General features: G+C 60.5%; 2 protein-coding genes across 2 annotated transcripts in view; one reads left to right on the plus strand and one right to left on the minus strand.

The window, feature by feature from the left end:
* WWP2 (WW domain containing E3 ubiquitin protein ligase 2) overlaps positions 1–22,348 on the plus strand; it is a 33,616-nt gene extending 11,268 nt beyond the window's left edge. Inside the window, exons 7-24 of the mRNA XM_021526903.1 lie at positions 3,511–3,722; positions 5,970–6,177; positions 10,474–10,563; positions 10,866–11,040; positions 13,851–13,905; positions 15,367–15,448; positions 15,714–15,842; positions 15,981–16,059; positions 16,166–16,237; positions 16,661–16,749; positions 17,743–17,902; positions 18,823–18,956; positions 19,054–19,194; positions 19,721–19,841; positions 20,115–20,219; positions 20,318–20,414; positions 21,197–21,269; positions 21,381–22,348. Of these exons, the coding sequence (XP_021382578.1) occupies positions 3,511–3,722; positions 5,970–6,177; positions 10,474–10,563; positions 10,866–11,040; positions 13,851–13,905; positions 15,367–15,448; positions 15,714–15,842; positions 15,981–16,059; positions 16,166–16,237; positions 16,661–16,749; positions 17,743–17,902; positions 18,823–18,956; positions 19,054–19,194; positions 19,721–19,841; positions 20,115–20,219; positions 20,318–20,414; positions 21,197–21,269; positions 21,381–21,480 (2,122 nt within the window). The 3' untranslated portion in view covers positions 21,481–22,348. The remainder of the gene's footprint in view (positions 1–3,510; positions 3,723–5,969; positions 6,178–10,473; positions 10,564–10,865; positions 11,041–13,850; positions 13,906–15,366; positions 15,449–15,713; positions 15,843–15,980; positions 16,060–16,165; positions 16,238–16,660; positions 16,750–17,742; positions 17,903–18,822; positions 18,957–19,053; positions 19,195–19,720; positions 19,842–20,114; positions 20,220–20,317; positions 20,415–21,196; positions 21,270–21,380) is intronic.
* Positions 22,349–22,891: 543 nt separating this feature from the next.
* Positions 22,892–26,218, minus strand: PSMD7 (proteasome 26S subunit, non-ATPase 7). Its single transcript, XM_021526904.2, has 7 exons — positions 26,077–26,218; positions 25,522–25,613; positions 25,175–25,267; positions 24,612–24,709; positions 24,199–24,279; positions 23,559–23,650; positions 22,892–23,376 (listed from the first exon to the last, which is right to left on the minus strand). Exons 1-7 carry the CDS (start codon positions 26,148–26,150, stop codon positions 22,938–22,940), a joined length of 969 nt encoding a protein of 322 aa, XP_021382579.1. The 5' UTR covers positions 26,151–26,218; the 3' UTR covers positions 22,892–22,937.
* Between the last annotated feature and the right edge of the window lie 758 nt (positions 26,219–26,976).

Here is a 26,976-nt window from a genome sequence, read left to right on the forward strand (position 1 = left end):
GGCACACACCAGAGTTGATGTTTTTGGCTCAAAAAGTGACCTTGTCTTTCCATGTTGTGTGTTCATCCCACCTGAGGAGGGAGGGGGTAGAAATTGGGAGCACTTTTTGAGCACAGATCGTGCCCTTCTGTGGTGGCTGCTCCTGTTGATTCCTTCTGTCCAGGTGTTACAGCCTCCCCAGGGGTGGGAAGTGCTCAGTGACCTGACTGAGCTGGGCTTGGCAGGCACTTAGCAGCTCTCAGGAGGTGCTAGAGAACCTGCAAAGAAAATTCTGGTTTGGGAGGCTGAGCCCGGGCACTGCTCGTTGCCCATTCTTCACTGCCTTCCCATCAGCTGTGAGGAGTTTCTGCCTCAGGTGTCACCTTGAATGTGGTCAGTTCTGGCCAGGACTTGTGCAGGGCACCTTCAGACACCTGCCAGGTGTGCCTGCCATCAGCCATATCCCCTGGCTGCCCTGCTGGGGAAACCTCTGAGCTAGTTCTCAGTCTGTGCTGCAGTAACCTGAATTTGGGGTTGCTCTGGATGTACCTGCTCGGTTTGATGTGGTGCTGCTCCGTGGGGCACAGCACTGCTCTCCGTACCCACAGTGGAAGCAGCTGCATGCTCTGGGCTGGAATGTGGGTCCCTTGCACTTGGGAATGTTGTTTGATGGTTGCTGTGTTTATACACAGAGCCGTGTTTATTTTCTTGGGCTTGGTGATGGATGCTGGCAAAGTCGCTCGGCGCAGGATGGGAAGAAAAGGGGCATTCTTTGCTCCTCAGCTATTTCCACACTGTCCCTGCAAGGGAAATTGCTTGGTCAGGGCTTCTCTTTCTTCTCCTGAACAAATGTCATCTTGGGATTTGCTGCTAATCTTGGTGATTGGGTGTGAAATTCCACAGCCCTCTGTGCAGTGAGAGAGAGAGCTCTGACTGAGAGCTGGGGCCATGGGTGCCACAACCCCTGTTTGTGGAGGCCCTGGCACAGGCTGCTCAGGGAAACCGTGGCTGCCCCATCCCTGGCAGTGTCCAAGGCCAGGTTGGATGGAGCTTGGAGCACCCTGGGATAGGGGAAGATGTCCCTGCCCATGCAGGAACTGGAATGAGAATGAGCTTTTGGGTCCCTTCGCACCCAAATTATTCCATGAATCTCTCATTTGGGTGCTGGGGGACGTGGCTGCCTCCCCTCCTTTGGCAGGGACAGGGGGAATTTCTCAGCTCCGTGTTTCGGGAGCCGTGCTCTCGCTGCCCACATGGCACTGAGGCTCTCCCAGTTGTTTCCCAGAGATGGTGCTCTGCTTCCCAGAGCCAGCACCGGCTCCAGCTGCTCTCTGCCCTCCTCCTCCTCGGCCACAGCCTGGCCTCTGATGTGCTGAGTGAGACTGAGACATGCTGTCACCTCTGCTGCATCTCCTGAGGGACCTTCTGGCCATCCCAACTGCAGGAACTGGCCCTTCCTGGGGTTCTTGGCTGGGGTCCTTGTTGGCCACCGTGGCGAGGGGACTTGGCCTTGGCAGGAGGGGAAGAAGGAAGGGTTGGTGGCACCTGGCTGATGCGACTTTACTCTTTGGCATCATCTGCCCCAGCCCAGGAGGGGCAGTGGGGCAGCCAGCCAAGGTCCCCAGGTTGATGGGGACAGCAGGGTCCTGCCCCTGGTGTGGGAGAGGGGCTGCCATCCACACACCCCTCTCCATCCCAGCCCGGCTCTTCCCATCCGTGCTCTGCCTGGTTTTTTCCTTGCTCCTATTTTAAGCGCACGCTCCCATCCCGCCGTGCTCTGTGGCTGTGCTGGGTTTGTTTCCAGTGTCTATTAAAAGACAATGCCCAGATGGGAGCACTCGTAGGAGGGCTGGGCTGGGCTGGGCGGGCTGGCTAATTCAGGCTGGCAACTCTGTGCCGCCGGCTGGAAACATCCTGTTTTGGTTTCTAAAAACTCCCTGGGCAGTTCTGAGCTCATCTGTGCTGAGGAGGGCAGGGACCCGAGCCATCCCATGCCAGAGAGGTTGTTCCCAGTGGGACAGGCTGGTGGCACCTGCCTGTTCCCCTCTGGCCAGGGCTCTGGGTGCTGTGCTGCCTCTGGCCTCGCCATGGGGAGAGGTCCCAGCCAGCTTTTGGGAGGTGGATGGTACCAGTGTGCCCTCTGAGCCATGGCAGTGAGGGCCCCTTGATGGGGGAAGAGGAGCCTCCCCTCTCCCCACAGGTGCCCCATGTTGCTGGGTGCTGGTGGCCACAGCCTGGAGCCGTGTCTGGGGCCAGCTGGGCTTTCACTGTCCGAGGAGCCCCCTCCAGGAGCCCCTGGCTGGGGCTGCCCTCCCAGGGGTCTGTGGCTCACTCAAGTGCTCACAGCAGCTCCTGCTCTGCCCGTGGCTCTCATCTGATCTATTTTCAACAACCATCTCCTGCTTTCCCATGTCTCCTCCCGATCCCAGCCCTGCCATGAGCCGCTCCCCAAGGAGAGCAGCTTTGGAGCGAGTGGGAGGGTTCTGCTTGCTGGAGCTGCTGAGAGTGGCATGACTGATCTGTGCCCTGTTGCTGCCAAGCTGCTGTCCCCTCCCAGCACCAGCCGTGAGACTTGGGGACAGTTTGTGGGTTTTGCCCTTTTAAGGTAGATTTTGGCTGGGAGGAACTGATGTCCTTTTCCCTGAAGTCTCTACCCTCTGTGGTTGCTGCCTGGGCTGCCAGCCTGGGTGGAGGTGCCTGGGCTCTGCCTCTGCTCCTCAGGCCCCCCCACATTTGGGATGACAGCATTTCCCCTCCTGCCCTGTCCCCCTCCTGCTTGCAGGAATGAATTCTTAAGGTGAAACCCAGCTATTTCAGGAATGCCTTTGTGCTGCCTTGGAGCCCCTGGATGGAACAAGGCAGTGAGTTTCCTCGGGGCAGCTGCAGGTGCTCTGCCAGGGAATGTTGGGCTGCCCTGGCCATGGAGAAAGGTGGCAGGTGAGCTCCAGGGTGGCAGTGACCCCCAAGAGAGGGAGCAGCTGCACCTGAGCTGGTCACAGCTCGTGCTGTGATTTCAGCTCTCACCTTTCCTGCCTGCTTGCTCTCTCCTTTGAGCCACAGTTGTCCTGGGAGCACCTTCCTCACCTGCCTCTGTGCTGGGCTTGGAGCCAGGCACGAGGCACTGGAGAGGGTCCCCACCACGGTGCAGGACCCAGGGCTGCTGTGGCATCTCCTGGGATCTGCAGGGGTGGACGGAGCGAGCTGGGATCCACTGTGTGCCTGACTGTGAGTGTCCAGGGCCATTCTCTGGCACACAGAGTGACCCCTGTGAAGAAAGCAAGGTGGTGTCCCCCAGGTGACTCCTCTGTGGGTCTCTGCCACCAGCAGGTGTGTGCCAGGACTGTGGGCAGGTCTGAGCAGGCAGCATGAAGCTCCGAGCACTGCCCTCAGCAGAGGCATGGAACCATATCCTGGCCCTTCCCAGGGACACCGGTGGCTGTGCTGGGCAGAAGCAGCAGAAGCCCAGGGTGGAAGGGCAGGAGTGGCATTTCCATGGGACGTGTCTCACCTCCTGTGCTCCCTCCCTTGCAGGACACACCGACACGCGGCCGGAGCAGCCCGGGGGAACACGGGGAGTGGAGAGCAAAGTCCCGGTGCCAGGAGCCGGCACCGGCAGCAGGCCAAGAGCTCACAGCACACCGGCACGGCCACCGGCATGGCCAATGGCGTGGCCACCGGCACGGCCACCGGCACGGCCACCGGCACGGCCAACGGTGTGGCCAACGGCGTGGCCAATGGCACAGGTGACCCAGCGCTCGTGGGAGGTGGGGGCAGAGCTCAGGGCTAGTCTCTGTGGAGAAAATCAGACTCTGCTGAGATTTGTAATGCATCTCGTAGTGCCTGGGAATTTTGTCCCTGTGCATTGATGGGTTTTTATTGATTTTCCTTCTGGTAAGCCAGGCAGCTCCGCTGAGTGCACTGGGAGGGTCTGTGCTGCCTGTCAGGAATGATTTCTGTGACTCCACTCTGGAGTCACCTGCTCCAGGTGTTCTAAAGGATACTGGGACAGCAGTGTCACTGCTGTCACGGTGGAGAGGACAGTGGTCACCACTGAGTGGGCTTTTTCCAGGGTTCAGCTGAATGTGCCATCAGTCTTCAGTGAAAATGTTCTGAGCTCTGAAGGGGGCAGGAGCAGCTGCCTGTCAAGCACCAGACAAGGCACAAACTCACCTCTCAAACAGGGCTTCTTTCCAGACTGGCTATTTTTTGAAAGATTTCTCTTGTCATTTCTTGGATTTATCCACAAAGCCATAAATCCCTTGTGGAGCAGGACTGGGACCTGCTGAGTACCTGACTATGAAGTCACACATGGCTGATCTGCTTTTCTTCTCTGGCTTTTGTGGAGCATCTCCTGCTCCTCTGCACTGCATTTGCTTTTGTGGGAGATGAAGAGGCAGAGTGCTTTGTTTTGGATAGAAGGAAATGTGCTGTTCAACCCAGGAGTTTGGTATTTTTTGCATTGGAAAACCTGGAGCAATGCAATTTCAATTTTGCCAGAGCCCATTTTTGCCAAAGCCCAGCCCTCCCCAGGCTCCTCGCTCTGTGGACAGTCCCTCAGGCTGGGGACAGGGATTTTGATCCCAAGTGCAACTTGGCTCCTTGGCTTTGGTGTATATAAAGCACTTTTTACTGGCCCAGCCACAGCCTCCCTGGTGGCTTTATGACTGTGCTGTCCTTGTTGCTGTTGTACCACCCTCCACGCCTCCCACGGGTCATGTCAGCAAAGGCTTGGGATGGAGAGAGCAGTGTTCTGTGTGGCTGGGGTTAGTGCTGGCCACCCTGGAATGCCTCTAGAAACCAGCCTCTTCCCCCTCAGTTTGGCCCATTTTGGTGACACTGCCATGTTTTTCAAGCAGGTTGTTGCAAGAACATCCCCATTACATTTGTCACTCAGGGCTGTAATTTCAGCTAACAATAAAAGGAGATTATTCCCGGGTGTGTTTTCCCCACAGCCGCAATGTTCAGCCTTTGCTATGTTCCCTCTGGAGCCCTTCCTTATCCAGGTGAACTTTGGATCAGCTTTTCCTGCTTTGTCCAGGACTGAGATCACCTGGGTCCTGCTGCAGGTTCCCTTTGAAGCTTCTCACAACATGACTGAAGCTTCTGAAATGACCTTTTCCCAGGCTTGCTGGAGATAAGGGGCAGTCAGAGACTGCCTCAGCTGAGTCCTGCAGGACTCTGGTGGAAGTTGCTGCTGACCTGGAAATCTCCCTTACCTGCAGTTGCTGCCTAGGGACACCTCCAGCTGCTGCTGTGTCCCAGGATCCCTCTGGTGCTGGCCACCCTCCAGCTGCCTGAGTGTCCTGAGCATTCTGTCTCTTCTACAGAGCATCTGTAGCTCTTCAGTCTCCTTTCCATGAGGGTTTATACTGCTTTTTCCTACAATGCTTCTAAATGTTTGGGCTTCTGCATCCCTCACTCCTTTGTTCCTTGTTCGTGGGTTTTTATAAAGCTTTTGCTTTATCACTCCAGCCAGGATATCTTGTACCAAAGGTTCTCAGCTGGGCTGCCAGGTCTTGGGGTTTTGGTGTCTAATAAATATTCCTCTAACAAATTCCCTTTCATTTTTTTTGCTCTTCATTTTCCTCCTCAATTGTTTTCTTTGCTCTGTCTTTTCCCTTTTCCAAAGGTTCAGTGGAATCCAGGAACATTTAACTCTTTCCAGTGCAGTTGGCTTGTGGAACCTGGGTTTCACTCTGCCTCAGGGGAGATGCTGTACCCACTGTTCTGGGGCTCCCTCTCATTCCCTGAGTTCCCACCTGGGTTGCAGCCTGTTTCCAGTGGCAGCAGAGACCCTGGGCACAAATGCAAAGCACATTGTGCTCCTGTCTCGGGATGGAGGCGGTGGCAGTGGTTCCAGAGGGGTCTGGGTGAAGCAGGTGCTGCCTTTGCTGCAGGCTGGGAGCCCTGAGGGTGCCGTGCTGGGGTTGCTCCGGGAGGGTCAGCCAGCCGTGCCCTCCCTGAGCTGAGCCCTGCCCTCTCCCTTGCAGTGAACGGGGACGCCGTGGCTGCCGTGGACACGGATGAGGACAGGCCGGCGGCAGGGGCCAGCGTTCCGTCCCCGGCGTCCGGCCCGGCCGAGGGCTCCGCTGCCCCTGCCCCTCCTGCCCTCAGCAGCTCCAGAGAGGCGGAGGAGGCGGCCTCGGGCCCCAGTGCCACCCCGGCCCGGGCGCTCGCCCTGGATGCTCTGCCCCCCGGGTAAGCTCTGCTTCCCCCCCGGGTCAGCTGTACCCCTCTGGGTAAGCTCTGCCCCCCCCAGGTAAGCTGTACCCCTCTGGGTAAGCTCTGCCCCCCCCAGGTAAGCTGTACCCCTCTGGGTAAGCTCTGCCCCCCCAGGTAAGCTGTGCCCTCCGGGTAAGCTCTGCCCCCCCCAGGTAAGCTGTGCCCTCCGGGTAAGCTCTGCCCCCCCCAGGTAAGCTGTGCCCTCCAGGTAAGCTCTGCCTGTGGCCCACGGGGAGAGGCACAGGAACCAGCTGGAGCACTGCTGTGTGCTGGGACCAGAGGCTGTGTGAGGCAGGGAAAGTGCTGTCCCAGGAGTTGCTGGGGCTGCTGGTGCTCAGCAGAACAGGGAGGGCCTGGGCAGGTGCTGAGGATCCTGTGCCCCCTGCCTGGCACAGCCTGTGCTCCCTGTCCTGCCTGCCTGCCCGGGATGCTCTGGGCTGGGGTCTGCCCTGTGCCCACTGGGTGCTCGGGGCACTGGACAGCGGGTGACATCTCTGTGCCCGTGGAGCAGCAGAGCCTTTGCTCTCATGGGGCTCCTCAAGGGATCAGTCAGAGGCAAACACCTGGGAGATTGAGCGTGGATTTTCAGGGAGCTCTCACTGAGCAGGAGGGCACAGACACGCTCTGGGGACACCACAGAGGCATTGGCCACTGCTGGGGACAGGGGCAGGAGCCTCCAGTAGTGGTGCTCATTCTCCCTGGTGCGGATGCTCATCCTCCTCCTCCTCCTCCTCCAGGGGACGTCGGGAAGGGGCTGGAGGGGACTGGGAGCTGCTGGCTCGGGGTGGGGGGCAGCAGTGGGGTCTGGGCTCAGCCCCCAGTGTGCTGCAGCTGCACCGTTCTCCCCTTGTGTCAGAGCCCTGAATTGTGGGCGGGGGTGAAACGGCCTGTGTTTGGGATGAAGGGAGCTGTTTATTTTGCTGAGGCGATGCCTGGAAGGTCAGGGCCCCGCTGGCGTGTCAGTCACAGGTAATTAGGGTTAACGCTCACTGTGCCTTTATGCCGGTGTGTGAGGGTTTCTGTTCTCCTGGCCTGGGCGCTTCCTGTTTCCAGGCAGCTGGAAAAGTCCAGTGCTCTCAAAAAGGCCTTTATTCCAGCCAGAGCTTGTGCCCCTTTCTGCTCCTACCAGGTAGACTGGAGGTCTCCTTTTCCCCACCTGGGGTTGGAAGCAGGCTGCTGTTTCTTTGCTGGGGCAGGGAAGCCTGCAGATAGCTCCGGGTTCCAGAGGCTGCGGGCGCTGCCTTCTGAGGCACAGCAGGCTGGGTTTACCTGGCCCAGCCTGATGGAAAGGTGGCCGTGTCCTCCTTGCCCATCTCCCTGTGGAGCTCACACACCAGAGAATCAGCGTGTCAGAGCAGGGAGGAGGATAAAGCCATTGTACTTTGGGAGCTGGATGCACAGGAGCATTGGAGGGGTGGTGTGGTGTGGCATTCTCCAGGCTGAGCTCCTGGAATGTGGATCTCTGGAGACACCTTTGATTAGCACCTTCCGTGCTGGCTGTGGGATCTGTAGGGAGAAAGAAGGCAGCATGAGCTGTGCTTGTGCTGTGCAGGCCTGGGCAGGGGAGACCAGAGATCAAAGGTGATGAAGGAGAGCGGGGAGCTGGGTGCATTGAGGTTCCAGGGAGCTGCCAGAGCAGGCCCGGGGCTAACGGGGATTTGCTGAGCTGGGATTGCACAGGGCTGTGTCCCTGGGGTGGTGTAAATGAGCTTCTGCAGTTCTCTTGAGCCCTGCTCCAGGGAGGCTGGTTTTTGGCAGGCTCACCTCACCACGGAATTATTCTGACTGGTGGTTTGGGGCCCAGCTGAGGAGGTGGGGATGCAGGAGAGTCCTTGCTGGGCTGGCTGTGAGAGCTCTGCCACTCCAAGGAGCAAAGTCCCCTGCAGAGCTGCCAGGCATGTCCCTCCTGAGCCCTGCCCTGATCTCTGAGTGTCTCCTTCCTTCCCTGGGAGCGTGGGGAGCACTCACCTGAGCCTCTGGAGGGTGGCCCCAGCCTCCCTGCTCGTTCTGGGCTGTGACAGGCGCTTGGGTTCATGTGGGGATCCCGAGCCATTTGCTGTGCTCGGATCTCTGCGTCTCAACATCTGCACCAGCTGTGGTGGCTCAGAGGCATCCCTCACACAACTAGGAGTCTGTCCTTGGGGCTGGAGAGGGCTGGAAGGAGTTCTGAGTGATTCCAGCCCGACAGTGCCCAAACCTCCCTCACATGCTCTGGGCAGTGCTCCCCTGAGCAGGGCGCGTGCGGTGCCTCGGGGTCCAGCCGGGGTCCAGCTCTGCTGCGGGGCTTTCTGAGAGGATTGGCAGTGCAGGGAGGGGAGGGGGCCGCTGGCTCCTGCATCTGGATCCCATCAGGGATGATCCCGTGCGGGACAGCGGCCGGGGGCGTGTGCCGCTGCCTTGCCCGCACAAAGAGGTGCTTTATGCTGCCTGGCAGAGCCCGCGGGGCTGTGGTTTCTTACGTAAGGAGGGCGTTTTGTTTGGACTGCAGGGTTGCCTCAGCTCTGCCACTTCCCAGTGCCTGTGGCTCTCTGCACCCATGGCCATCGAGAGCCTGTGGGCAGCTGGAGGGGAGCTGGCAGGGATTGGCACGTTGGGTGCTTTGTGGTGCTTGTGGGCAGAGCTCCCAAAGCCGTGGATCTCCCATGCTGGGGGTCGTGTGGAGCTGGGCAAGGTGGTCTGAGCAAGGATGGGTTGTCCCCATTGTCCCCATCTCTGTGTGGCAGCAGTAACCACTGTTCATCACCACTGGCTCACAGGGTGAGCCAGCCCTCAGCAGATTCACTCCTCACACCACCCAGGAGCTGCTGGGGAGCAGTTTGTGAGCTCATCAGTGTTCTTACAGGGTGTGAGGTGGGGACAGGGGGCATCAGGCAATAGCTGCCACCACCAGCAGCTCTGCCCAGTCCCATGTGGCTCTTTGCAGTCATGAGGGCACCCAGAGGGATCCAGAAACCTGGAGGAATTCTCATCATGGGAATTCTGGTCTCTATAGCTGCAGGAATGGCACCTTCCCAGTCCTCAGAGCTGTATGGATCAGAGCATCTGTTGTTAATGAGACTGGAGGAGCTGTCCAGGGCAGTTCCACTGCCCTAAAAGTGCCAGGGCACCTTCTGCCATCTGTCTCACGGGGCTCATGTCTTCGGACACCCCAGCTGAACTGATCTTCTTTAGAGATTTCGCTCTTGTTTTACCTGTCCTGGTGCTTTTCTGCTCATGAAGCACCAAGTTTGTGGTTTGTGAGCAGGAAACCGGCTGGTGTCAGGCTTGGCAGCCCCTCACCCTTATGGTGCAGGGGCACAGCAGGTCCTGCCTGGGACTCCCTGTCAGGGATACCCACTGGTGTGTCTGACCTCACCAGGGAGGAGAAGGGTCCAGTGCTGCTGGCTGGAAGCACCATTGGTGTTGCACTGGCTGCAGTGCAGTTGAGCTGTGTCACTGCAGCTGTGTGGCTGTGGTGATGGCACTGCTGTCCCTGCAGCTGTGGGGCTGAGCTGGCGTGAGCCCAGGCCATGGGGCTCCATCCCCAGGACTGCCTGCTGCCTGCCAGCCTGGGCTGGCTCCCTTGCTGCCACACAGAAGCTGCTGTATTAATTTCCTAGAGCTTTTTGTGGTGATTAATTGAGACAGATGATTGAATGGGGAGAGAGGCCTGTGGGAGCAGAAGTGTGGCAGGAGAACACTTGATCTGTCAGCAGCTGCTGGCTCGCCTCCTCTGCTGCAGGATAAAAGCTGACAAGAAAGCACGGGCTCCACAGAGCATTTTCCTTTGCCAGGGTAAATTCATGAATGAATTCACACAAGGAATGGTTGCAGCGTGGCCCTGTACAGCCAGGCTTGCTGTCACCTGTGCTGTCCTCAGGGCCACCCCAGCCCGAGCACCGTGGCCACACGTGTGTTTAAGCTGTAGCTGTCAGCAGCAAGCCCAGGGCTGCCAGGGAGAGATCCCAGCCCCAGCTCAAACACTCCCCTTTGAAGATGCATTAAGAGAAACCAAACAAAAACATCAGAAACACAGGGCATAAAACTGACCTTCTGTGAAATCCTATGCTGACCTTTCTGGGGGAAATGAGTTTATGCTCCAGCTATGCCTGTTGAGGAAGCAGAGTTGCTGCAGCCCCTCTCAGGCCCAGAAGCTGCCATGCAGACCTGTCAAATAAAGGCTGGAATGCCAAGGATGTAAGGAGCTGGGCTCCCTGACCCAGCAGGAGCAGCTCTCTGGATGTTCCTGGTGCCAGCAAGTATCACCTGCCTCATGGTTTATTCTCCCTGCAGGTGGGAACAGCGGGAGCTGCCAAATGGTAGAGTCTACTATGTAGACCACAACAACAAGACCACGACGTGGGAGAGACCCCTTCCTCCAGGGTAAGGGGCTGGGGGCTGCAGGCCTCGGCTCGCTCGCTGTCCTGGGGGATGTTCACGGCGTCCTGGTGGGAGCTCCGGCAGTCCCAGCACCCCGTCAGGCTTCGTGTGCCCTTGCAGGCGCTACTGGAGGAGTTACTCATGCTTTGTGTTTCCTTTTGGCGGGTCCTGGTCCAGAAGAGCCCCTTTAGGTGTGAAAGCAGTGGTTCTGGAGCTGGGCACGGAGCCCTGGTGTCGGAGGGTGTCAGTCCGCAGCACCCAAGCGGCGTGAGCCACACAGTGACAGCTTCCTTGGGTGCTTCCAGGTGGGAGAAACGCGTGGACCCTCGAGGCAGGTATTACTACGTGGACCACAACACCCGGACCACCACGTGGCAGCGCCCCACGGCCGAGTACGTCAGGAACTACGAGCAGTGGCAGTCGCAGCGCAACCAGCTGCAAGGGGCCATGCAGCAGTTCAGCCAGAGGTTCCTGTACCAGGTGAGAGCCGGGGTGGCAGTGCCAGGGTCTCACCTGCCTCTCCCGCTGGCCTCACCGGGGCTGCCTGGGAGCACAGAGTGTGGGCAGGCGCTTGCTGGGCTCTGTGGGGTCTGTGTGAGCTCAGAGCAGTGCCTGGGTGGGAGCTCACAGACTCTGAGCTGCCTGCAGAGGCCCTGGGGGAGTGACTTGCTTTTTGTAAACCAGCTTGCATGGCCCTGAAGGGTGGTGGGAAGTGTCCTCAGCAGCTTGTCCCCGAGGTTTCTCCAGTGCCGCTGTGGCCAGCCACACATTCTCCTGTGGCTCCCGTCAGACAAGCCTTGCTGCTGACCTGTGGGGCTGAAGAGTCTGCTGTCGGAGCTCGGGGAGCCGTGGCAGCCTGGTGTGTAGCAGGACAGGAGGCTCTGGGGCCTGAGCTCATCCCTCTCCAGGTCTCTGTTGGGCTCAGGACAGCGTGGCTGGGTCCTGGAGCTTCAGGCTCAGCGTACAAGTGGAGAGGGCTGCAGGAGCCAGGGAGCAGAGAGTGCAGGGAACGAGCTAGACTTGGCCAGCACCCTCCTGCTTTATCTGCTGCTTTCCCCCATTCCTGGTTTGGGCTGAGTATTTGCATTTCCTTGCCCAGAGAATGGTCTCAACCATTCTTTTCCTGGGCAGGGACCACACCTGTCCTGGCTGAACCTTTGCCTGGATCTGGACCCAGCTGTGGGGGGTGAGCACCTCTGCTGCCCTGAGCAGCCCTGCTGGCTGTGGGCTGCAGGGCTGCAGTGCTGGGCTGCAGGGCTGCAGTGCTGGGCTGCAGGGCTGCAGTGCTGGGCTGCAGGGCTGCAGTGCTGGGCGCAGGGCTGGGCTGGAGCAGTTCTGCTGCAGGGATGAACTTCTCACAGACTTTATCTCCTCAGAGGAAGCCAGCAGGCCCAGCTGGGACTGGAGTGAGCTCAGGGCTCCATCCAGGAGCTCAGCTGCTCTCTGGGAGGGGGTGTAGTGCAAAGTGCATTCTGTGTGGGACACAACCGGGGCACTCCCGGGGCTGCAGGAGCAGCTCAGCCCCTCTCCTCCCCCTGCCTGTCCCTCCCTGGGTGTCCCTCCAAGCCTTCCAAGGCTCAGGGCAGAGCTGGAGCCCACTGCTGTGCTGGCCCTGCCTCTGCTGGAGCCCAGTGGAGGGGCTCCCCTGGGAGGGCTCCCACCGTGCTCCTCCTCCCTGCCTGCGCCAGCCTTGGAGCTGCTCCAGGCCCTGCAACTGCCCAGCCACGCTCTGCTGAGGGAGGGACTCGGCTCCAAATTTAGCCTGATGAAACGATTGTACTTTTTGTTTCGAGCCCTGCTGCCAGCAGAGATGGCTCCTGCTCTGCCTCCTGCCCCACAGGGGCTCTCTGCTTGACCTGCTCCTGCCTCCAGCATCCCTCTGCCCTCCTTGCTGGAGGGGATGGTATGGGGGTGATGAGCAGTGGGGCAGAGCCTGGGAAAGGCACAGTTTGGGGGGCTCGGGTGAAGCCAGGGACCGCTCTCCCGGCAGATGCCCCAGTGCCACATCCTTTGCACGAAGGGTCTTTGGCACAGGGGCCAGGTTGTTCCCAGGGCTGTGGGGAGCTGCCCAGAGCTCTGCTCTGGTTGCTTTCATGAGCTGTTCTGAGGTACCAGAGAGGTGGTACCGCTGGACACGACTCGGTGTCTGTGTGGGCAGCCTGTCCTGGCGGGAGGGAGTGGACACTGCTCCAGGTTGGAGGGAGTGGACACTGCCCCAGGTCGGAGGGAGTGGACACTGCCCCAGGTTGGAGGGAGTGGACACTGCCCCAGGTCGGAGCTGTGCCGGCCACGCCAGTGCTGGCACAGGGGGTGGGTGCAAGAGACGGAGCTCGCAGGGGCACAGCCTGTGGTGCCGGCTGCCATGAGCTGCACCCACCCGGGTTTTGGTGCTTTTCTGGGTGTGGGGGGGCCCTGGCACCCCGAGAGCCAGGTTCCAGCAGGAGATCTGGGTCTGGCTGCGGGTGCCATCCCCTGGGATCCATCCCGGGAAGCTGGGGCACAGCCCCCCTCCAGCCGGTGGGGTTTTACCTTTTGGGTCATTTAGGCATTCAGAGCACTTCCAGGCACCCTGCTGCCCTGGGCCCCTCCGTGGGCAGGGAGCCCCGCGGGGTTTGCCCAACAGGGCCGGGCGAGGGGGGAGAAAGGGGCTCTGTGCAGGCCGGACCGGGAGAAAGGGGCTCTGTGCGGGCCGGACCGGGAGAAAGGGGCTCTGTGCGGGGCTGGACCGGGAGAAAGGGGCTCTGTGCGGGCCGGACCGGGAGAAAGGGGCTCTGTGCGGGCCGGGCGGGGCCGTGCCGGGCCGGACCGGGCTCCGTGCATCCCGCACCGGCCCTGCCCGTGGAGGAGGGGGCCGCCGTCCCGCCAGGAAGCGCGGGGCGTGGACAGCGCTTGTGGGAATGATTTCATTGGAAAGGCCTGCGATATTTTTTCCCCTCTTGTGTGTGGTTCTTGGAGGAGGCTGGAGGTGTACCGGAGGGACGCCGAGCAGCCGTGCACGTCCCGAGCCCTCTGGCCGCGCCGCTGCCTCGGCCGGCGCAGCCCTGCCCGCTGCCCCTTGGCTGCCCAGCCCCTGCTAAGCCTGAGCTCCTCGCCTTTTTTTGTTTTGTTTCGGTTTGGTTTTTTTTATCACTTACTTTTTTTTGTTTCTTTTTTTAACCCCCCTTTGAGCGTGCAAGTTTTGTTTGTAGTTCCCTGGGAGCCAAGGAGAGGCGAGTGGAAGCGGGGCTGGCTCACCTCTGCGCTCTGCTCTCCCGGCTCTGGGGTTTACTCCGTGTTTTTGCTCTCTCTAGTCCTCCGGAGCCCCGTCCGACAATGATCCTCTGGGGCCCCTTCCTCCCGGCTGGGGTAAGTACTGATGCCTCACCTGCCCTGCATGCCCCGGGACTCTCCTGCCACCCGCAGCAGGACCCTGCCCATCCCCGGCAGCTCCGGCAGCTCCCCCGCTCCCATCGCTGGCCCTGGGGAAGGGTGACCATGGAGCCAGCACTCCCTGTGCTCAGCTGCACGTGGGACTGAGTCTGCCTCTGACTAGCACGATCTCTTATGTGAAATTCAGCTTTTTTTCCCCTGCCTTCCCCTTTTCCTGGAGGAGTTCCCAGCCTCTCTCAGCTGCTGAATGCAGAAGTGCTTGTGGTTGTTCTTTGAGTTGGGGAAGATCCCCAGCTTGGGGTTGGAAGTCCTTGCTTGTCCCTGGACCCCTCCTCTGGTGAGCAGGGATCCATCCTGCTGCTGTGCTGCCTCCCAGGATGCTCTGCCTGGGTCTGGAGTAGGACTGAGAGCTGGCAGGAGCAGAGCTGGTCATCCCCAAATGGCCCAAGTGTTGTGTGCTGGGACATTTTGAAAAGTCCCTGTGCCACCCCCAGGACAGAGAGATCCCCTCCATGGTGAGAGCATCCCTGGAGAGGGCAGGCTGGGATGCTGGTGGGTGCAGCTGGGCTGGGCTGTGCCAGAGAGAGCAGGAGAAGGGTTAAAATTGTGGGAGCTTGGCGCAGGAGAGAGGGGCCAAGGCTGCTCAGGCAGTCTGCAGGGGCAGTGTCTTGATGGGGGTGGTGGTGGAGCCCTTGCTGGGTGCTCCCCCCCATCTGCAAGGAGAAGGGACCCATCCCCAGTCCCAGCTGGGCAGGCTGGGGAGGCACAGCAGCGTGGGGTGGGGTTCCCAGGATGGATGGGATCCCTGGGATGGATGCAGTCCTGGCCATCATTTGGGGGCTGCTGCCCACAGTCCTGGAGTGCGATGGAGCGAGGGGCTGGCACTGGCCAGAAGGGTGGCCGGGAGGTGACAGGGTGTCCCTGCCTGCTTGGTGCAGGGCTGGGCATGGGGAAGTGATGCAGCACATGGAGGAGGAGGAGGTGCAGGGAGTGCCAGGGGTGGCAGGGGGTGTGTGCAGGGGTGCCTGGGGTGTGTGCTGGAGCTGTTCTGTGCCTGTGTGCAGCACAGGCAGGGTGTGTGTTCACACACGTGTGCACTGGAGCAAGGCCATGCAGGGAGCTTGCGAAAGCACCTGTGGATCCGTGTGGAGGGATCCTGCTGCGTGTCCCAGGAGTGGCTGTGTGTGTGCCACGAGGGTGTGTGGCTGAGCACAGCCCCTGTGCCAGCCTGGCAGCGCTGGCCTCTGCCCTGGCACCTTCTGCACGCTGGCACTGCTGGGCTGAGGCAGCTGGGGCACACAGGAGGAACGTGAGGTTTATCCTGCCTTTTCCAAATGAGCCAGGGAGGTGGAATGGGGGAGCAAATTTCCTGTGAGCTGGGAAGAGGAGGGCTGTTCCCAGGACTCCAGCTAACGCTTTCTCTCCCTTTTCTCCTAGAGAAGAGACAGGACAATGGGCGAGTGTATTACGTGAACCACAACACCCGCACCACGCAGTGGGAAGACCCTCGCACGCAGGGGTAGGCGGCCGTGGGGGAGCAGGGTTTGGGAAGGTACAGTCCTCCAGGGGCCTGGCCTGCACTGAGGCCGTGTGTCCCACAGATGGAGGGGGAAGCTCTGACTGTGCCGTGGCCGGGGTGCTGCCCAGGCAGGACTCCCCTCCCGAGGTGTGGGCAGTCGCTCGCCAGTCCCACGCCATGAATCCTGCCTCCTGCCTGGCACAGAGCTGTAGTTGAGGGGGCACTGCCCGAAGGGCCTGTCTGGTGAGCCCTTCCTTGCCAGCAGGATGATCCAGGAGCCGCCGCTGCCGCCGGGCTGGGAGATGAAGTACACAAACGAGAGCGTGCGGTACTTCGTGGACCACAACACCCGCACCACCACCTTCAAGGACCCGCGCCCGGGCTTCGAGTCTGGGTAAGCCCCAGCAGCGCGCCCGGGGGCTGGCGTGGGCTCTGACCAGGAGAGCTGCTCCCCGTGACCCTCGTCCCGCCTGGCTCCTGACGGGCTGCTCGGGCGGGCACGGGGTGTGACCAGGCCCTGCTGCTTTGGCAGGAGCAAGCACGGCGGCTCCCCGGGCGCGTACGACCGGAGCTTTCGCTGGAAGTACCACCAGTTCCGCTTCCTCTGCCACGTGAGTAGAGCGGCTGTGGGCAGCTCTGTGCGTGCCCTGAGCCCTGTGGGCAGGTGTGGGTGAGGAGAAGCGTGCCAGCCTCACACGGCCTTTGCCCTGCCCACAGTCAAACGCGCTGCCCAGCCACGTGAAGATCAGCGTGTCTCGGCAGACGCTCTTCGAGGACTCCTTCCAGCAGGTAGGGAGGTGCCGGGGCTGCGGAGCTGAGCAGGAGTGGGGCTGGATGCAGGAGCGGGGCTGGATGCAGGAGTGGGGCTGGATGCAGGAGCAGGGCTGGATGCAGGAGCGGGGCTGGATGCAGGAGCGGGGCTGGATGCAGGAGTAGGGCTGGATGCAGGAGCGGGGCTGGATGCAGGAGTAGGGCTGGATGCAGGAGTAGGGCTGGATGCAGGAGCAGGGCTGGATGCAGGAGCGGGGCTGGATGCAGGAGCGGGGCTGGATGCAGGAGTAGGGCTGGATGCAGGAGCGGGGCTGGATGCAGGAGCGGGGCTGGATGCAGGAGCGGGGCTGGATGCAGGAGCGGGGCTGGATGCAGGAGTAGGGCTGGATGCAGGAGTGGGGCTGGCCCCCCCATGGTGCCAACTGCCCCGCTCGTCCCCAGATCATGAACATGAAACCGTACGACCTGCGGCGCCGGCTGTACATCATCATGCGAGGCGAGGAGGGTCTGGACTACGGTGGCATCGCCAGGTGAGCGTGGCATGCCGGGCCACAGGGCCAGGCCCTGCCTGTGCCCTGCGTCCCATGGCCTGCACACGCATAAGGCAGCTGCACTCGGCTCCCAGCCCTCGAGCACAGGAGTCCAGGGGCATCCACATGGGCAGCTGGGTTTTAGGAGCAGGGAAACACCCTGAAAGCATTGCACCAGCCTGTCCCTGGCAGTTAGAGCACAGGGGCTCCCCTGCTGCTCCCAGTTGTGGGGGCAGTGGGCTGAGTGGCCTCGTCTCCCTGCAGCAAATGGGCCCTGGTGTTCCCGGGCAGTCAGTGTGTGCTAGGGCAGACAGGGTGTGATGTGGTTTCTGCAGCTCTGCTGCTGCCCTGGGATGGTGTTACCAGAGGGCATGGGCTGTGGCTTGGCTGGAGGGGGTCCTGTGTCCCTGTCAGCCCCCTCTGGCTCACCTGGGACACCTCCTTGGAGCTCATGGCGTGTCCCTGCCCGCTGCCGCCCCGCGCTCGCCTGCTGTCCCGGCTCCTGCTCCTGCTCCACCTCTCTCCGTGTCCTGCCAGTGGTTTTACCCTATGGTAGGTTACGTCATGCTGTTCTACCACAGGGTAGAACCACGGACAGGATGCCGGGGCTGCCTCCACATCTGAGGATTCCTGTCTGCCGGCACAGCCGGGCGAGCAAAGCCAAGACGGTGCTGCCCCGAGCTCGGTGTGGGGCTCCTGGGCAGTGTGTGCGGAGGGACTGGGTGCACTCAGGGGGTGTGTGTGTGTGGGACAGCCCAGCTGGGACTGTGTGTGGCACTTGCTGAGGTTCCCGATGCTCTGAGTGGGGCCTGCAGCAAGCTGGCATCTCCAGAAACACTTCATAAACCCCACACAGCACCCCAGGGATGGGAGCAGCCTCGCCCAGTCACACCAACGCCTGCCTGGCACCTTGAGGAGCTGGGCACCTGCTTGGTACAGGGCATTGTCGCCTCCCTGAGCTGCCAGTCACCGTGTTCCCCTGTCTCCTTCCAGGGAGTGGTTCTTCCTCCTGTCCCACGAGGTGCTCAACCCCATGTACTGCCTCTTCGAGTACGCGGGCAAGAACAACTACTGCCTGCAGATCAACCCCGCCTCCTCCATCAACCCCGACCACCTCACCTACTTCCGCTTCATCGGCCGCTTCATCGCCATGGTGAGGGCCGGGGCACGCACCAGGGCTTTGGGGTGCTCAGCAGGGCAAGGGGCAGCTCTGTGTGCCGTGGCTGTGCTGGGCTCGGCGCTGCTGCCCTCCCTGAGCCCCTCATGCCCGCGTGTGGGTCAGTGGGAGATGGGCCTTCAAGGGGGTGCTGTGGGGTGATGCATTTTAAATCCACGGAATGGCTGTGGGGCCAGAGCAGACCTGGTTTCCCAGGAGTGCTGGCGGGGATGGATGGCTCCAGGTCTTTGGCTGCCACCCCAGGTGCTGTCGGGTCTGCAGCTCCAGAGGCTATTTTTAGTCCCAGCAGTGTGAGATTTTCCAGCTGCCCAAGCTCCAGAGCAGCTCCTCCCGTTTGTCTCGGATTGCTCAAGGCCAGCGTGCCCCGGGCTGGGCTGGCAGGGGCTGCCGGGGCTCCCCGAGCCCGGGGAAGGGTCCCTGGCCCGCAGCCCCCGGGGTGTGCGCGGGGGCGGCTCCGGCCCCGCTGTCCTGCCCTGCCCTGCCCCGCCTCGCAGGATACCAATAAAACCCCAGACTATTACTCACCGCTGGGCCGCTCTAGACAAGCGTCTGCATTATTTTTGGCTGCCTTTGCCTCGGGGCTCCTGGAAGCCAGGGATTCAGGGAAGCCACAGCACAGCTCTGTTTAAACAAGTGCTCTTAATACAGCTGTGAGGGGAGAGGGAGATGCAGTGGAATTTGCCATGGAGAGGGAGAGGGGCTGCAGCCCACTAAGCCCAGGGAGTGCTGTTGGGGCAGCCCACCCTTCCCCTCCACGTGTGCCAGCCAGGAGCCAGTGCCGTAGCTCAGGAATCCCTGCGGGAGTCCCTTCTGCCCCGTGGCTGCCCCAGGGTGGAGCATTGTCTTGCCCCAGGGCTGTGTCTCAGCCTGTGACCTGGTGTCCTTCCCTGCCACAGGCCCTGTACCACGGGAAGTTCATCGACACCGGCTTCACGCTGCCCTTCTACAAACGCATGCTGAACAAGCGCCCGACGCTGAAGGACCTGGAGTCCATCGACCCCGAGTTCTACAACTCCATCGTCTGGACCAAGTGAGTGCCCTGCACGCCCTCCTGCAGAGCTCTCCCCACAGCCCCTCACTGCTGCTGGGTGCCTCCATCAGCAACCACATCCCCGTTTCCCCCACAGGGAGAACAGCCTGGAGGAGTGCGGCCTGGAGCTCTACTTCATCCAGGACATGGAGATCCTGGGCAAGGTGACCACCCACGAGCTGAAGGAGGGTGGTGAGAGCATCCGTGTGACGGAGGAGAACAAGGAGGAGTACATCATGTGAGTGGCTGTCCCAAGGCTCCTGTCAGGCACCCGCCCCCAGCGCCTGCAGGGGTGGGACCGGGGGCCTGGGACGTGGCCGCTTCCCTGGGCTACGTGGCCTGTGACGAGCCCGGGCTGGCGCGGCTGGCCGAGCTCTGCTGCGGTCTGGATTGCTGCAGGCTGGGCAGTTGCCAGTACTTTCAGGAAAAAGGAGAGGGGAGAGAGGCTGAGGCTGCTTTCCCCTCCTATGGCTGTTCCCCCTGCCTGCCTGGGGGCTGCCAGGGCCAGCTCAGCTCCAGCCAGGGGATGTGGTTTGCACCCCTGGAGCTCCCAAGGCCGCTGTCGGGGCTGAACGCTGTTCGTGGGTTTGGGGGCAGAGACAGAAACCCAGCAGTGGGAATTGAGGGGAGCCCTGGTGCTTTGAGGGAGCCCGTGTCCCCTTCCCCACGCTCCCGGGGCCCTCCCTGCTGCTGGAAGGGATCCTGGGGTTTCCCCGTGCCAGGCCAGCGGCGCTGGCTCGGTGCCGAGCCCTCTGCCTCCCCAGGCTGCTGACGGACTGGAGGTTCACACGGGGCGTGGAGGAACAGACCAAGGCCTTCCTGGACGGCTTCAACGAGGTGGTGCCGCTTGAGTGGCTGCGCTACTTCGACGAGAAGGAGCTGGAGGTGAGCTGGCACCTGGGCTGGGGATGGAAAGTGGCACGTGGTGACCCTGCTCCTGCTCTGTGCCCATCGGCTGATGGCAGCCCCGGGCGCTGGGTCTGGGGGTGGCTCCTTGGGTCCATTGGCAAGAGAGCATCGTGCTGGATGGGAGGAATTCGTGCCAGACGCCTCAGTGCTGGCACCTGGGCCGGGTGAAGGCCGGCACCAGAGAGGCTGGTGCTCAGAGTGTGGGCACAGGGCCCCATCTGTCCCCTGCTGAGTGTCCCCTGTCCCCAGCTGATGCTGTGCGGGATGCAGGAGATCGACATGAACGACTGGCAGAAAAATACCATCTACAGGCACTACACCAAGAACAGCAAACAGATCCAGTGGTTCTGGCAGGTCAGTCTGAGCCCAGCTGAGGGCGTGGGGTGCCCTGGCAGGAGCCATCCTGCGGGATGGGACCAGGATCCCACTCAGCTGCTGCGTTCCTGCTGCAGGTGGTTAAGGAGATGGACAACGAGAAGAGGATCCGGCTGCTGCAGTTCGTGACGGGGACCTGCCGCCTGCCCGTCGGGGGCTTTGCTGAGCTCATCGGTGTGTCCTGGGGGGTGGCACCTTCCTGTCCCTGTCCCCACACAGAGCTCACGGCAGCACGCAGCAGGAAGGCAGCTGTGAGGTCTGAGCACAGTGCTCTGGTGTTGTGCCGTTCCCACACACGTTCTTTGGCCGTGACCAAAGGGTCCCACCAGGGTTAACTTCCTCGAGCTGGTTTGTGATCTCAATCTGAATGAGATTGGATTTCTGATTCAATTTCGATTCTTGTGCAACAAAACCTCTTTTTCAGAAAACCACAGCGTGGTTCCATTCCTCCTTTAATTTGCTGCTTTTTGGGGCCTATACCAGCCTTTCCCTGACTTTCCTGGCATTTGTGTCAAGCCAACCAGTTTGCTTAACCCACTCGGTTGTTCTTGCTGGCATATTAGCTTCTTCCACCCCTTGGAACCTCTCCAGCATTTGCAATGTGTTAAAAAGCCACCTCAGTGACTCAGACTTGCTGTGCCAAGTCCTTTAAAACTCTTGGATGGACTCACACAATCCTGAGGATTTAGAGATCAATGAGTTTTAGCACTTGCTGTGGAACCATGGTGCTCAGAGATGGTGCTCTTGCCCCTCTGTGCAGTGAATCTGCTTTTTGCTTTCTCCTTTGTTTTTTGAACATCTTCTGCAAACAGGCAGGGATAGCTGCCATGGATTTATGCTGCCCTGTGTGACCCTGGGATTGTAGGGCTGTGATGGTGGATCTCAGTGTGTGTGGGAGGGGTTTCTTTTCCAGCTCCTGGTCGTGTACAGAGCTTTGCTGTGCTCCTCATTAACAGGCAGCAACGGGCCCCAGAAATTCTGCATCGATAAAGTTGGCAAAGAGACGTGGCTGCCACGGAGCCACACGTGGTAAGTCGCTGCCCCTCGGGCTGGCCGGGGGCACGGGGAGCTCTGCGGGGGCTCTGCCCGTGGGATGGCACCGCTGCTCCTGGCCCGTCCCAGCCTCCGCTCTCTCCCCAGCTTCAACCGCCTGGATCTGCCTCCCTACAAGAGCTATGAACAGCTGAAGGAGAAGCTGCTTTACGCCATCGAGGAGACGGAAGGGTTTGGGCAGGAGTGATGGAGCTGTGGGGCGTTCCCGGAGCGCTGCCGGCCGTGCCCAGGGCCGAGCCCTCCCCGGGATGTGCACGGGCCCCTATGGACGCTGTGGCTTTTGTTCCTGGGCGAGGTCTGCACTGACACGGCCCTGGGGGAACGGGGCTGTGTCTGCCTCCCTAAGGAAACCCCAGGGGTGAGGGAGAGGAGGACACAAGGGCTTGGCTTGCCCAGCTTGGCAGGGCTGGCGCAGAGGGGCTGGGGAGCCCCGGTGCCCCCTGTGCTGCCCCCCCGGCTCCCCACTGCAGACAGAGTTACGTGTTTGGTAGGGGCTCTTCTTCCCCCTCATGTTTTCTGCCTTTCCACGGCATTTTGGTAGTGGCAGGTGAGGGGGAGAATGGCTCTCAGATTGACTTCTGGGTGCCATCCTGCACCCAGCATACAGTGCCAGGGACCCCCAAGACGATGCTTCTGAGGGGCTCTGGTGCACTGTGTGAGTGCCAGGACAGCCCCTTCCCAGGCCAGATCCGCAGCCACTGGAGCCAGAGCCTGGCTGAGCGTGTCTGTGGCGTGTCCCGATGTGCAGCCCGTGACCCCGGGCAGTTGTATTTAATGTGGCTTCTGCTCGGAGCTGGTGCTCCACAGCAGCCCCGGGGGCTCCGGGCCCTGCCGGCCTGCGCTCGGATCCTGGGTTCTGCCCACACTCCTGTGTTCCCTCTGGGCCGCAGCGAGGGCAGGATCACCCGGCTGTCACTCCTGTCCCTCCCCGTGTGTGCAGGTGACAGACCCGGGTCTGTGTCCCTGTGTCCGTGACGGGACCTGCAACGGCTCCGGGCTGGGAGCCGGCCGGCCCCGCCTGGCTTCGTGTGCAATAAAGACAAAGCAGCTGCCGAGGTGTGCCTGCGTGCTGGCTCCGTCCGTGTCTGGGTCCGTGCGTGTCCCGGGAGGGCTCTGTGCTGGGCTGGGCTCCAGGGCCGTAACGCCAGCCGGAGCCCAGCACTGGGATCACTGACGGAGCAGTGGTGCCCAGTGCCTCCCCAGCCTCCTGCAGCCCCAGAGCTGCTTGGTCCTGACGGCCACCAGCGCTGTCCCCAGGGAGGGGTGGGTTCTGGCTGGCACAGAGGTGACAGCAGCGCCAACATCCCAGCCGTGTCACACCACGAGGGGCTGAGCCAGAGCCGGTTAAACACAGGGAGGGCTGTGGTGCACAAAACTGGCTGATGGTGAAGGATTAGCCCTGGAACATGGGAATATGCTCAGCAACAGCAGAGTGTGCATGAGTTGAGGCCTCAACACCCCCAAAGACACACTGGGGAAGGAGAAGTGCTATGTAACAGCATAATGCAGCCAAATCAAAAGCCCCCACATGGCTCCCCCAACCCTGCCTGCATAAGGAGCAGAGTACTGAGCACAACATAAGACCCTAGCACCAAGGATTTAGTTTACAGGATTTTTAATTTACAAATAAAAAACCTACACCTTTTACTTCTTCTCCTTTTTCTCCTCTTTCTTGCCATCACTCTTCTCCTTGTCTTTCTCCTTCTCATCTTTCCTCTCCTTTTTACTTTCTTCTTTTTCCTGTCCTTCCTTCTTCTCCGCATCCCTGTTGGCAATCTTGTTGTTGATGAGGTTGTGCAGGGCCACAACGGAGCGGATGAGCGAGGCCAGGTACACCACCACCATCTGGTCATTGGTCTTCAGGTAAAAGGCCTTGACAAACTCCTGCAGGTTGACGTCTGGGAGCAGGTTGAAGACGTCCTGGAGGTGGTAGATGATCTGGTGGTTGATGGGGAGTTTGCCCAGAGCTACTTTCTCTAGGTAGCTCCTGATGTCCAGAAGCTTGGAGTTCAGTCCCTTCAAGCCATGGACCTGGTTTGTGATCCGCTGGGACAGTGTGCCCACCGTGGTGTCCTTGATGTCCCTGAAAGCCAGAGAGAATCGGGGTTAGAACCTCACCCTGCTGGGCACGGTCCCTTGGGACCTTCCCAGCCGTGTCAGCGTGGCCGAGGGCTGATGGCATCCAGGCTCCCAGGATTTACGCCACGTGTGGCACCGGGAACGCCGCTGGGAGCGTGGCAGGGCCCAGCACAGCTGTCCCCTCACCTCAGCAGGTGCTCCACACCCACTTCCTCGGCCTCCTCAGCACCAATCTCGCTCGTCACGTGCTCAAAGGTCTTGGAGGTCGGGGTGCCGTCCTACAGAGACACACAAATGGGGGATTTTAGCCAGGGGATGGGGGACTGCACCGAGGAAACCAGAAAAGCAGCCCTGCACAGGCCACCAGGGAGCTGAGGAACAGCTCTAGCTGGGCTCTCCCCGATTTAATCAGTGTCACTGACTGCCCCAGCAATCTCTCCTACTCTGGCTAACTTCCCATTTCTGCATTTTGCTAGTCTGTGCCCAGATAGAGCAATAGAAATTCTAAGTATCACGATTATTTCTCTCTTTCCTGATCCAACTTTGTTGCATTCTAGGAGAGCAGCTCCTGCGCTGCAGTGAAAGCCTCAGAAAGGCAAAAGGATCCAGTATTTTATACGCATCCAGAATAATTTAAATGTAGCAATCACAGTGACTCACTGCTGGGTGTTGTTTGTCTGCATGGGGCTCAGCGAGGAGTGAGCTGCTCAGGGCAGGCCCACAGTGACTGGGCACACCTGGGAGCACCTGCAGGCAGTGACACCACGGGTGACAGCCTCCAAGTGCTCCAGCCACGACTGTGACACTTCACAGAGCGAGCACTCACATCATGGACCTCCTCCACGGAGATGTAGGCTTCTGTGGGCAGCCCCAGGTCCTTTGGCTTCACATCAATGATCACCAGCACCTCGGGGAGAAAGGAAATGTGCAGAAAACTGGATTTTGGTCATGGAGAAGGGAAAAAATACTCAAGCCAGCTCTTCCCTCCTCAGCATCAGCACAAGGCTGCTCAGAGGGGTAACCTCAGGCACTGAGACAATGAGTCAAAAAACTCCTGATCCCAGTTCCTCAGTCACTTTACTGTGATTCAGGACACAGTAAATTGTATGTGATTCCTTTTTTGCTAGTGACACTAGCTGTGTCACCCGCAAAGAAGGAGAGGCACAAGGCTTCCCAGATGCCCCTTTTAGGGAAAGAGAGACAAGAACAACCCCACAGGCCAAAGGTGGCCCCACTTACAGAGTTGGGGCAGTATCTCTTCATCAGTTCGTTGATGGCGATGTCGTTCTTGTGCAGCTTGGGGCCCGTGTGGTACCACCCCACGATTCTTTCTCTGGCTGAGCAAAAGCAGAAAGGATTTGGAATCAGAGCTGGGGGAAGCCCCAGCAGGGAGACCTGGGCAGAGACTGGGTGGGCTGATCGAGGGTGAGAGCATGGTCTGTGTGGAGGAGAGGGAAGTGGATTACAAGGCCACAGCTTGAGCAGTGAGTGCACTCACTCATCACCATTACTGACCCACAGCTTTTCTCCTGGCCCCTTCACGGTAATTAACAGCTTCTTTTAATTGTGTGGCTCTCGGGGTCTGACAGCCTGCACATCTGACATCTTGAGATTCCAAGTCCCATCTCTGAAGTGCTCAAAACCGTGTGGATGTGGGACATGGTGCTGGCTGATGGTTAGACTTGATGATTTTATAGGTCTTTTCCAACCTTAAGGATTCTGTGATTAATAGGAATTCCCTTCTCCACAGCCCTGAAAGTTTTTGGGAGCATATCCCTGACTGTCAGAAGATCTCAACTCACCATTGACCTTCTTAAACATTCCATACATGTTCTCCAGATAATCGTGGTCCAGGAACCACACGGTGTCATCCTTGTCATCCTCATCAAAGGGTACTGGAATAAAACAAAACACCAGCGTTTAAGAATCCAACTTCCTGAATGAAAATGTTTATTGAAATTATTTGGGTATTTTTGGCTGCTGAAGGGAAGTGAGGTTTACTTAGGGGTGTCGACAGCAGGTCGCATTTGTTGTTGGATATGAGGCGATTTGTACATGGATGGATCAAGGGTTTCTTCAAAACCCCCAATACAATCCATCCACAAAATCATTCTGTGGCTTTGGAGAAGGGCAGGACACCCAAACTCACCTGCAAAACTGTTGGACACATCCAGGATCTTTTTCTGCCAGGAGCCCAGCAGCACGCCAACCACTCGCTTCTGATTTCCCACTTTTCCTATTCTAAAAGGAAAAAAGGCTGTCAGTCCCACTTTTCCTATTCTAAAAGGAAAAAAGGCTGTGAGGCCCTGCCAGGAACGGGGAGGGGGAGCAGGGAGCCGCAGCCCGTGTCGGCGAGGACACGGCGGGGGTGGAGAGGGGGGCTGTGACCGTGCTATCCCTGCCTGTGTCTACAGCCACAAAGGGGCCCTGGGAGCCGCAGCCTGTCCCGGGGCCCTCACGGGGCCGCGACCACCGGCAGCGACCGGCCCCGCCGCAGCGCCGCCCACCGCGGGCCCGGCCGCCTCGGGCACTCGGGGCTTTATTTCTGGCTCTAGACCCGCCGGGCACAGCGGCACGGAGCGGAATTCGGCCCGAATTCCCGCGGTGCCGGAGCGACCGGGCCCTCCCGGCCGGCCGCCCCCTCGGCGCCGCGCCGCGGCCCGGCCGTGACTCAGCGCCGCGCCGCCGCTCCGCCCGCCCGCACCTGTTGAAGTGATCCACGACGCTGAGCAGCACCAGCGGGTGCACCACCACCCTGTCCACCGCCAGCTCCGGCATGGCGCCGCTCGCTCCGACCGACACGCCCGCCGCCGCCCCGCGCCCTGCGCCGCACGGCGCCCGCGCGCGGGGCGGGCCGCGCCACGGCGGGCGGGGATTGGCCGCGGCGCCATGCCGGGGCGGGAGCGGGCTCGGGATTGGGTGAGGGATCGGGTTCGGGTGAGGGATTGGCCGCGGCGCCATGCCGGGGCGGGAGCGGGCTCGGGATTGGGTGAGGGATTGGCCGCGGCGCCATGCCGGGGAGGGAGCGGGCTCGGGATTGGGTGAGGGATCGGGTTCGGATTCGGGATTGGCCGCGGCGCCATGCCGGGGAGGGAGCGGGCTCGGGATTGGGTGAGGGATCGGGTTCGGGTTCAGGATTGGCCGCGGCGCCATGCTGGGGAGGGAGCGGGCTCGGGATTGGGTGAGGGATTGGCCGCGGCGCCATGCTGGGGAGGGAGCGCCGCCCCCGGCCCGGCGCCGCCGCCATCTTGGGAGGGCGCCGCCGCCATCTTGGGCGCGCTCCGCCCCGAGGCGGGAACGGGCGGGACGGGGCGGCCCTCAGCGGCGGGGCCCTGCCCTCCCTCCCTCTTCCGCCGGCTTTCCGCTTTTCTCTGCCTTTTTCCTCTTTTCCCTCCCCTTCCCCATCATTTTCCACCTTTTTACCCGCTTTCTCTGCCTTTTTCCGCTTTTCTCTGCCTTTTTCCTCTTTTCCCTGCTATTTTCCTCTTTTCCCTGCCTTTTTCCTCTTTTCCCTGCCTTTTTCCTCTTTTCCCTTCTTTTCCCCTCCCTTCCCCCCTTTTTTCTTCCTTTTCCCGTCTTTCCCCTCATTTTCCCTCCCCTTCTC

Source organism: Lonchura striata, chromosome 13, assembly GCF_046129695.1.
Source record: "Lonchura striata isolate bLonStr1 chromosome 13, bLonStr1.mat, whole genome shotgun sequence".
Classification (NCBI taxonomy): Eukaryota; Metazoa; Chordata; class Aves; order Passeriformes; family Estrildidae; genus Lonchura; species Lonchura striata.